Consider the following 11,772-nt stretch of genomic DNA (forward strand, 5'->3'; position numbering starts at 1 on the left):
TGAAAGCCAACAGCACATACAGGGATGGGGACATGTATACTGACAATGATTTGATGCTGATAAACTACAACATCATAAAAATATCTCTAAAGAATTCTGGTGAGAGTAATCAGTAGGGCATTTTTAAAATGCTTTACCTGATTTGTTCTTTAGTTTAGGGGTGGGTCATTGAGTAAAGCAGCTAAAAAAAAAACTATATGAAAATTCCCATGGATCAAGAAGCTCTGAGTTCTATGCGGCATGTGAACTTCTCAGTAGTAGAGAAAATGGTGCATCCTATACAGAAGTCTTGTTTGCTGAATCTCCTAACATAGGATGCACAACTTCTCTGCATCTAATTTATTATTTTTCTATTCCTTTGCATTAGAGGCTTTTGCCAAAATATCCCCATTGTTTCAACATTAACTGCAAGTCCAAGTGATGTTGAAACAACACCGCTTTGTAACATTTATTCAATGCAGTTAGTGTTGATGCATCAACATTGATTTAACTTTGTTTTAGTTGTTGCTTGCTATCTGGGTAGAGACAGAATGTGAAGGAAGTTTCTCTGTTTCAAAAATGAGAGAATCAGATTATTATTTCAGTAACTGACTGATTGATTCTGCAAAACAAAACAATCACATTACAGTGTAACAATAACAATCAAGCTTGAAATTTTGTGGGTCATTCCATGAAATCAGTACATTTTGCATTTCAAAGAAAATCAAACATAGATTTAATATGACAACAAATACATTTGCAATTTAAAAACATATCAACTATGTACTCTTTCATCAATATTACATGAAGTCAATTAAACATTATTTTAAATAAATTAAATATAACTTATTCCTGATAAGGGTAATGTTTTTGGCATGTCTCTCACCATGACTTTTCTTTTTTTGAACTTTTAATTAGCGAAATTAAGTCCAATTAAAAAATTATAATTGTTATATATATAAATAATACATCCTTCTAGGAGGTTCCACCATCTCTCAAGCAGGACTCCTACACTTAAAACACAAACATGTTACTCTCTAATGGGGGTTATGCAATGTCAACCCTGTTACCATTTTTAAAATGTAAATGTAATCAATTATTTATTACATTTAATATGAGCAATATTTACATGTAAAAGTGTACAATATGCTTTTGTCAACTTTAGTTAGCAATTGTGACAGAGAAGGGAATATATATGAATTCAGACACTGAGTGTGTCGTTAGTGTTAAACACCCGGACCAACAACAGGAGCACTTTTTAATTATAGGACCTCGTAATAATAATAACATGACAATTTGTTTCAAATAGAGATCATGATTCTACAAAGATTCATTAACAGACAACTAAAAACAGAATGTAATTTACCAGAGGCTCTGACAAAATGTTAATTGCTGCTGTATTTTTCCCCCCTTTGGATAATTTATTGCAAAATCTGCTCCTCTTCTGTGGCTTATATTAATTTCCTAATTAATCAAGCAGCAGAAGTGACAATGTGCAAATACTACTGGCCCATTCTTTGCTGCGACACCAAATCAATAAATAAACAAATCAAATTGAGGCATAAATTAAGAGAATCCCCACTTCTTCAGCCACCACTACAATTAATGAAATTCAATTTAAATATATATTGTACTAAATGCACTAAACATGTACCGTCTTGAATAATGTTTATTGCCCATTTACTTGCAGTACTAATCATTAATATAACTTAAACAAAGCAATCATTTTAGAGACAAGTATTTGATGAATATTTTCAAGCTAGTCAGTGAGGCTGTTTATATTGACAGAGATATAATTGTACGTAAATATTAACTAATTCTCTTTCCACAACCTTTTGGGTCTTATTGCTAGCTGACACAATATGAGCCAGGGGAGGTTCTAGACCCTTTTTAGGGGGGTTTAGCCACATTATTTGTTGCCCATTACTGATTAATGCAGTTATCGTCACAGCCCCAGCTTGAATCTCATTGGTTGACAGGATCCTCCAGCAGCCCATGCTTGCCCTCAAGTACCTGAACTGTAGCAGAGAGAGCACTGCAAGACAGGACGAGAGACAGGCCCGTGTTTTATTGGAAGTAGGGACGTACCAAGATGGTTGACTAAATGACTAGCAGACTAGTGAGGTCAACTGATCAGTACTGGATCAAAGAAGAGATCGTGTCGCTGTCATTCAGTCTAACAGATTTATTTAAAATTGAAAATTATTCTGACCTGTATATATTAAGAATAAGTGATCATACTGAATGAACTCATTTATAAGCCCCTTCGGATAAAACTGTCTGCAAAATGACTAAATGTTATTAGATTTTAAAATTATGAAACATTTCTTGCTGACAATTGGATTATACCTCATGGTTTGAAGGACAGTGGTTAAGATTTCAAATTTCAATTAATTAGTTCTAGGGCCACACTGCGATCCTTAATCTTTCAACCGGTTTGTTGCAACTCAGCGGGTGTTGCAGTGCATCAGTCCAAAAGAAGTTTAATATATATAAAAGATATTAATACAAATACATACATATATACACATATATACATATAGTGTCTCACAGCTCCAGGGGTGAACAAAGACCTCCTTTAGTGGATCAATGCGTTTTTTTTGTAGGAAAATATCCATATTCAAAATAATCTAGCTTGTGCTCACTGTTGCACACCATAACAGCTCAGGGAGGATGTTGTATGAGGTCAGCTTTGCGAATGCTCCGCTCAAAACTGACGAATGCAGAAGCGCAGGGGAGAGATCAAAACAAAACAATGGTCACTAATTAGAAGTAGCCTACAAAAAAAGGATTTGGAACGAAACATTTCTGAGGATTTCTATATAAACCAAGAGGAGACGCACCAAAAGATTTATTTTACATCTTATAAGATTTTCAAAATGAGATAGACCACAAACACGAGGATAAAAAAAACAAAACAAAAAAAACACACATGATTTCACCGTTTTACTTTGTGTGCTGTGCCATGATGTGACAAAGACAGCACACCACACACGAACAGATTTTCAACCAGAGTCTCGACTGTGAACAAAGGAAATCTCGCGAGACATTAGAATAAGCATGGCGGACGATATGCAGGACGAGATTGCAATGATAGTGTTTGCATGGATTTTATACACGACACGTTGTATAGACATTCGTTCTGTTGCCAGAAATCAAGCTGATCCTCCATCTCTGCTGTCCTCATCAATTTCACTTTGTGCTGCACCATGACTTCTTCCGTCTTTTCTCATCTCGCTTTCTGATTGGATATTGTTTAGTTTGACGTGATAATCTCCAGAGCGTGTGCGCGTGTTTGTCCTCGGGGTTCCTCCTCAGGATTTCTGATCGTAAATATTAAACATGTCAAATATTTACAATTAGTGATCGGGGCAGCTCCGACGTTCCTCTGAATAGGTTCGTACACTCTTAACACATCTCACACCAAGAGAACATCCGATAAGATAATCTGTAGAACCATCAAGATAATCATGACAGAGCTAGGATTGTTGGAAGGAGGGAAAATTGGCCCAAAATCAGCCCGATTATCTTTTGGTGTGTTCCCAGCATAAAGTAAGGAAACTTTACTTTCTTTGCTCCTGTTAACAAACGGTTTTCATGAGACTCACCAGCACGTGCGACACTGACCTCATACATCATCCTCCCGGAGCTTCTTTTATTTATATTAATTGTTTGTTTAACAGGGAAAAAAACACTAGGCATTGTTAAACCGAGACAACCGATAACCGCATGCACAGGGCATTTAGCATAAAGCTAGCTTGCAGCTCTCGTCCCTGGTTGTACAATTGTACAACTGTTGGCTCAAGCTAGATTAAAGTGATTATTACATTTTGAATATGGATGTTTTTCTTACAAAAATGCATCAATTCACTACAGAAGGTCTTTGTTCACCCCCCGGAGCCGTGCGAGAAGTTTTCTATTAAGCTTCTCATGAACCGATGCAGATGAACACCCACTGAGTGGCATCAAAGCTCAAAAACAATTATTTAAATAACTGACTGGATTCGTCTGAAAGAAGAAAGTCATGTACACCTAGCATGATTTCAAGGGGAGTCATTTATGGGCTAATTTTCATTTTTGGGTAAACTAACCCTTTAATGCCATCTAATTATTTTCGTTATAAATAGTGCTTTTTTTGGCATTTAAAATACTGTTACATTGATATTTTAGTGAACGTCTTTTGTAAATCATGGGGGAAAATGTAGCAAATAATTTGCTCAGACAGAAAATAAAAAACAAACAAACTGAACAGGACATTACAAAAAAAATAATGCTTTATCAAACCTTTAATTGTATTATTGCTTGAAACCCCTTGGTTTTCATTGAACTAATATATACGAATGTTTATAAGGTTGCAAGTTGCTCACCATCCCGGTCTGATTATACGGTATCTGCCGCACACAGACAGATCCACAACTGTTGAACCCAAACAACTTTTATCTCCAATCGAGCCGGCGTCCACCACAACAGCCAGACTGGGCCACAGATCCTCAAACTCCTGCAGAACACCACCAGCACGTCAAACACAACCTGAGGCCCATTTAGAAAGAACTGAGTTCTGTACTTACATTAGCAGCTACTGTGCTGGCTTGTGTGCTGAGGTTAGCACTGGTGAGAGCAAGCGGCTCACCGAACATCTGACAGAGACGCCTCATGAACGGATGACCCTGAACACGAACCCCTATCAGCTACAGCACACACAACATTCAGAGACAGAAGACAGACAACAACAGAGCACACAAATACAACAGAGGTGTGCTTAACTGTATTAAACGTGCACTTGTAGTGTACTTTCAGATTTTACAAGTACACTTTTAAAAAGTGCATAATGTAATAATGTCAAATGGAAAGGTTAGAGGTACATTTCAATCATTATTTTAATAATATTTTGTTGTGCTTTAATAAAGTACACTTCTTTTCACAATGAAGCACATAATTTCTAATTTAGTGTATTTGACATTTTAATGTGACACATTTAAATATATTTGTAACTTTACATTTGTAATGACGCTGTAACATTTAAAACATGACGGGTTTCAATAGAAATGTCATTAAAGTATATTTTAGTTTTTCATAAATGCTTGTCAGTACATTCAGCAGGGACACTTTAACCATATTGCAAACATAAATAATGATATTACATATGACGATGTACTTTAGTTCTAATTAAGTGGTTCACAAATGTTCATCTAATTGCATTTTATATGCATTTAAACTAGAATACACTTTTCATTTGGTTGTAAACAACATGCAATTATGTGTTAAAATGCATTACATTCAGCTCTCACTTATAGTATAGTATATTACTGTAAGTTTGCTAAAGTGTTCTCTTTCACGAGGGGTATATATTCCAGCAAACAGAGAACACAAAAGCAAACCTTGGTAAAAGGATTGAGGTCTCTGTTCAGCGAGGAGGATCTTTCCAGAACGAGGGTCACAGATCCAGGCAGCAGATCTCTGAGCAGCTCCTCCTTCACAGACACTGAAGTATATACAGCACAAATACTGGACTGTCACGCCATCAACATGATACTCGACATATTCCACAACGCATATCAAGTCACTTAAAATATGTGGCAGTCAAATCACCACACTGCAATGTCAATGTTACTACTATAAAAAAAAAAAAAAACGTCAGTACAATTTTCTAATGGTTTTTGAACTATATAAAACTACAGCTATATAGTGAAATATTATTGAAATTGAAAATAACGGTTTTCTATGTGAATGCATGTTAAAATGAAACTTATTCCTGTGAGCAAAGCCTAATCTTCAGCATCATTCCTCCAGTCTTCAGGGTTACATGATCTTCAGAAATCATTCTAATGTTCTGATTTGCTGCTCAAGAAACATTTCTGATTATTATCGGTGTTGAAAAAAAACTGTTGAAAGTAAGACACTTTTTATGATTCTTTGATGAATGTTCAAAAGATCATTTTAAATATACATTTTTGTATCATTATAAAATCTGTAAATGCATTTTTGAATAATTTACTGCATTACAGAATAACAGAACATCTTACGGAGCCCAAACCTTTCATCAGTAGTAAACTGATCTGAGAACGGTGACCTAACCTGTAGATGTCCTGCATTTCTCCGACACGGATGGCCAGAGGTTTGTCTCCGTTCCTTCCTTTGATATCATAAACTCCCCTGAGCGCCGCTGAGTCCGGGGCCACACAGGTCAGACCGTAGATGGTGTCAGTGGGGACGGCCCTCAGAGCCGCGACTGTGGCCCTCAGGATCTCCGTCCACCCTGTGACAACAACAACACAACAGCAGATCTCAGAGAGGACTAGAAAACTCCAGACACACACCAAGAGCTGACCCTTACAAAATACAGACTTCAACTTTCCTTTTTACTGATGATCTTTTAGGGCCACATTAAAAAGTTTAAGATCAATTTTTTGGTAAACACCTTGTAATTTCAGATTTGCTTCTAAATTATTAAACTATAACAATCTGAACAAAGGGTTAAATTAACCATTGTTATGCGTCTATTTTACTGTATTTATCCAAAAAAAAAAAAAAAAAAATAATAATAATATTATATATATACATTCATTCTCACGGTTGTCATTTTTGCCAAAACCAATATTTTTATCCCAAGTTTTTTTTAACACAAATAAGTGCAGCCTAAGTGAGATGATATGGAAAATATTTAACGTGTGAAGAAAGAAAGAAGAAAAAAAAAGTTTGAGAGAATACCTTTAAAAAGTAAGTGACTGGCGAGGCTGTGTCCACAGAGCCGAAAGGGTCACAGCCAGGGGCGGTTCTAGGGTGAGTGGAGATCCGGGGCTTAGCCCAAAAAAATCCATGTATGTGACTTTTTATTTAAATAAATCAGAAAGATTTATCTTGTTTAAAATATACAAAGACAAACAAAACAAAAAAAGACATTTTATTTAAAGGTTATCACTTGTATCCTGACACATATGCTGATGTTGTGTCTCCATCTCACTTTTTTTTGTCTCCATCTCTCAGTTTTCTTTTCTTTTCCAATCAAGCCTGACTGGCTACACTCATCCTGGTAGAACAGGGATAAGAAGCAAACATTAAGCAGTGCACTGACATACTCTTACTCTACAAAGATATAATATCTCCATGTGTTTCAGTTGTTTTGTAGCTCTTCCAGCATGTCATGGAAGCCTTATGAAGGCTACTTTGTTGGAGAAACCTTCACTTGTTAATGTGTCTTTGCGGTTTCGGATATGATGCTTGCCAAAGAGATGACAAGAAAAGCAGAATGCAGAATTTCTGGTTACGGAATACTCAAGCCACTGAAATGCATCAAGCCAATTCTTATTAAAAGCTCTCTGCTGTGGGTAAAGGGATACTGCTGAAGCTTCATGTGTTTTGGGCTTGTCTGCAGTGTTCCTAGATCACCCCTCTCTCCTTCTAAAGCCTCTTCTTTCCTTGCTGACTCATCGAAGACATGGTAAAATAGCAAGCTCAGCTCTATTATTGTTTTAATAGTCTTCACTTAATGTCATTTTTGTGAGAATAGATAAAAAAAGGTGAATAAAGAATCTATAATAACAACAAACAAAAAACTTAAAACTTCACCCATTCTTCCTGCACATATTACATTTTATAGTCTACCTTATTCTTACTTTATAATTTCCCTTACATAAGACACACACAAACACTTAAAGCCAAGTATAATTATAAACCCTGGACTCTATACACTTATATTTTTGAAGGAGCATTTACACAGCACTGACAAATTGCATAAATAATCTTATAAGGCTAATGTATCAAATATAAAATTTGGAATACAGAAATATGAAATGAAAAAATTTGAATGGTACTTTGCCACTAGGTTGGCGGCATGCCACTGCCTTAATGAGTGAGTCGGTCGGTCATTTAATCATGGATTCGTTCGAGACAGATGATTCATTCAGAAAAAAAGTAAGCAACTGTTTTTTATGAATGGGTCAGTGAATCATTTACGCAAGCAAATTTATTCAGTAAACACCGCTGTGTGTTGCTGCAGAGCACAACAACATGCTTTGTTTGGAACCATTTCCTTTGCAAAATATGTCTTTTTTATTATCTTATTTATTGAATTGTTGCCCTGACACGAAAAGTCTGCAACAGACCGTGCTAACCAAACATTATAACCGCTCTCTCTCTCTCTCTCTCTGTGTGTGTGTGTCCAAAACACTGTGCTGCGCAACCGTTAATGTTAGATGTTCAAAATGTAAAGTTAAATCAGAAACACTTTAAAACCGAAAAAGAAATATAATACTATGCTTAAAAGTTACAGATACCTGAAGCTGTTTTATCTTGGCATTCAAGTGTTTGCTGGGGGTGTTTCACTTCCTTTTTTTTTGGAAATCCATTTTAATTTTCAAATAAATTGATCTAGTAAAATACTACACGCCTAACTCCAAAAGATCTCATTTCATTGGCTGGATCGTACAGACGCTCATTGATGGTTGGCCAGTTTCCATGTCAGTCAGAAGCACTAGACTCAGTGGGCGGTTTTTGTCGGGTGTGAATGACAACGCTTAAATTGACAGACACTGTAGACGTGAGACTCGAGAGATATTTATTTATTAAATTAAATTCTAATATAAATGACTTTATTGGGCATGAAAACTCATTGATGGCATGCTGCAAATAAAAACATTCGGGGCTTTACTGAAAACAATCGGGGCTCCAGCCCCCGTAGCCCACCCCTAACGCCGCCCCTGGAGCTCTTACCCTGCTGCTGTGAGGTCAGTTCCCGGAGCTCAGCGCTGATAACCGCAGGACTCTCGTCTTCTGCTCTTTACACATGCTGACACTGACAGCCCTGAACGGCCCAGCTACTGTGAACGACTGTTTGAGAGGACCATAAACAGCTCGGCTCGTTGAAGTCAGACAACGTGCCTAATGCAGCACTTCAAAATAATATTATAAATTTTATAAATTTATAAAATCATTATAAAATAAAAGTCGTGCATGAACAAAAAATTCCGAGTAAACAATCCAGCTGCATCTTGTTAAAATCCGATCCAAATAATTAACCTGCGCATGTAATTAATTAGGACTAATTACTAAATAATATAATTAAGATCTAACACTCCCGGATTACCGTTTCACAACCAAAACTAAAAATGGCGTCAGTTACAGGTGAGGTATTTTCGTACATTTAAAGATAAATGTCATAGACTGATATTTCTTATTAATACTTCAGAAAACACTGAAGAATCAAACACCCAAATAAAAGCTCTTCCTGCAGATCAGGTAAATTGCATGCTTCTGTATTTATTTATATATATATATAAAAAAAAAACTGATTACTTTCTCAAACAGTGCCCTCCTGAGAGACATCTGGGGGCTCTTGATGGAAAAATCTCTGACATGCACGAGCAGATCGAGCTCTGCACCATGATCCTGAATGACCTGCAGGAAGTTCAGAGAATACTTGCTGTAGGTGTTTAATATTGTGCATACATGTGCTTCTGAAATGCTGTTTGCAGAGCTACTCATTCAGATGTTTATTTTGGTAGGAAAGAGGCCTTGAAAATGCATCACTCCGAGAACTGAATAACTGAACGGTTTCCTTTCGGTATTTGAAATCTACAAGTATGCATATATAAATAAAAATCTTGATGTGAATGTGTCTGGATAGAGCAATTTCTTTACAAACAGTGTCAAATAATGTAAACACTCAACAGGATTTTACTTGTGTTGTATTGCTTTTTGATTCAAAAAGTTATTACTTTGCCATAATACTTTGTACAAAACAAGCATATGAGAATAATTTCACATTGTACATTCTTTAAAAATACAGCTCTTTACAGTTTCCTCACACTTCGGGTATCAAAAGCAGTCCTCATGGAAGCATTAGTTTCCTCTTTACATCAAGCTTCTGAGACTTGACCAACACCAGCCTGAACCAGAAGAAATCCAGAAGAACCAAAAGCAACGGTTTATTAAGCTATTTTGTTGCATTAAATCATAAGTTAATGGCTGAAAAAGACCCATATGAATGAAAACATGATGATGATGATGGCACCGGAAGAAGGTGGAGAAGAAAAAAACAGCCTTGAGCAAGAACAAAAGCAGAAGGGTTGACAGGCAAGCAAGTAGTTATTTCAACAGTATTTTTCCAACATTAAAACAAATGCAAGATTTTCATGTTATGTGCGGGTCAATAAAATAAAATGCATCGAAGCAGCAATAATTTTCAACAGGAAACAATATACATATATAACATTGCAATGCCCAGATACAAAACAAAACTGATTACATCACGCCAAACATAACTGTACGCAACAAACATTTTAATAGATGAGACTTAAGTGATTAAAAAAAAGGCTTTTAAACTTGAAATACGGCTGTTTCTTTAAATAATGACTAATGATCACTGAATGCGGACACATGATATTTGACTTATGAACATATACAGATGGAGTGATTTGAAGTTTTTTCTATATGCTCTGACATTGCATAGTTACTTATTTTAGTTAGATGATGATTAATAACTGCCTTCAGTCAAAATGAATCTTTCATGTAAAGTAACTTGTCCAAACTCCTATGCAAAATATGCAAACAAAACAATAAGGTCGGAAAGATTGTGCATTATCATTATTATTATTAAGGTACGGTTGATCATTATATTGGCTGGACCCCAAAGTGCGTGCATTTATTAATGGAAAACTGTTGTTCAGACAGATCGCATGATAATGTTCTAGTACTAGGTTTGCACAGGTCCCATTAATAGATATTTAAAAAGAAAATGTAGTGGATAAATAAAGCAACTGTTTAAGATTTTAGGAGCGATGTACACAGAGCTACCAGCGCAATGAAGCATCACTGTCAGTCCACTGTTTAATTTGGCACAGGATCGGAAAAGGCTCGCTCTGTAATATCTATCCGATTCAAATTCTCCACGTCTAGTCCATGCTGAAATGAAATGACTATCATGAGATGTAAGAGGATTCCTGTCCTTCTTGAGTCTGAAACACAAGGATCTGTGGAGAACTACATACTGCATAAGAGATGCACAGGTGACAGTAAAGGCAGTGCAGAGTCACGTCTCTCATCTCATCTCATCTCATCTCACACCCAAAGTCTGGTTCCTCAGTTCTATACAAAAATACAAATACAATCTAAAGGCTTAAACATTTATCATCTCAAACGTACTATGTATTTACATGACGGTCAGCTCTTCAGAGCCTCTATACAGCAGTGGTTCGGCTGAACCGTGGCTGGGTAGTGCACTACAAGCAGGTTCAAAACAACAGGTCAGATGAGTCGTGTCTGCTTATCTGGTCTCTCACACACACACACACACACACACACACACACACACACACACACACACACACACACACTTATCATCTCAGAATATACTGCTGCTTGTTTTTGTGCATCCCTGAGCGGGTCACAAGAGACTCACGCGGGTTTAGAAACGGGGTTCACGAAAGAAAAAGTGCAGGGAGACACTGATAAAAGAAGGGGAAGAGAGATCTGTGACATCTGATGGGGAAAAAACCCTAACCACATGCCTATCACAACAGCTAAAGTGTCTGATTTCATCACAGAGTATTCAAGAGTGATCATATTTCATCCAAAATTCAAAAAATTATTTTTTGCATAAAGAAAAGACTATATATTGTGGCTACAAATTAAAGGGATAGTTCACCCCCCATTTTTTTTTCCTTCCATGGAAGTCAATGGAAACCACCAACTGTCTGATTACCAGCAATCTTCAGAATATCTTCTCTTATGTTCAACATAAGAAAGCAACTCATACAGGTTTGGAACGACATGAGGGAGAGAAATGATGACAGAATT

The 11,772-nt window shown here is 36.4% G+C and overlaps 1 protein-coding gene and 1 long non-coding RNA gene across 3 annotated transcripts; both read right to left on the minus strand.

Moving 5' to 3' along the window:
- Positions 1-1,944: 1,944 nt before the first annotated feature.
- On the minus strand, positions 1,945-7,085 carry LOC132159001 (threonylcarbamoyl-AMP synthase-like). Its single transcript, XM_059568645.1, has 7 exons — positions 7,062-7,085; positions 6,951-6,972; positions 6,055-6,229; positions 5,358-5,484; positions 4,548-4,667; positions 4,347-4,477; positions 1,945-2,014 (listed from the first exon to the last, which is right to left on the minus strand). The coding sequence occupies exons 1-7, from the start codon at positions 7,083-7,085 to the stop codon at positions 1,945-1,947; spliced, it is 669 nt and encodes a 222-aa protein (XP_059424628.1).
- Positions 7,086-9,644: 2,559 nt separating this feature from the next.
- On the minus strand, positions 9,645-11,629 carry LOC132158023 (uncharacterized). 2 transcript variants are annotated; one of them, XR_009437641.1, is made up of 2 exons: positions 11,286-11,629; positions 9,645-11,243 (listed from the first exon to the last, which is right to left on the minus strand). It is a non-coding gene; the product is annotated as an uncharacterized LOC132158023 (long non-coding RNA). The 2 variants fall into 2 exon arrangements; XR_009437642.1 differs by having other exon boundaries at positions 11,282-11,629.
- Positions 11,630-11,772: the final 143 nt, after the last annotated feature.

The sequence above is a fragment of the Carassius carassius genome, chromosome 15 (assembly GCF_963082965.1).
Source record: "Carassius carassius chromosome 15, fCarCar2.1, whole genome shotgun sequence".
NCBI classification, from domain to species: Eukaryota; Metazoa; Chordata; class Actinopteri; order Cypriniformes; family Cyprinidae; genus Carassius; species Carassius carassius.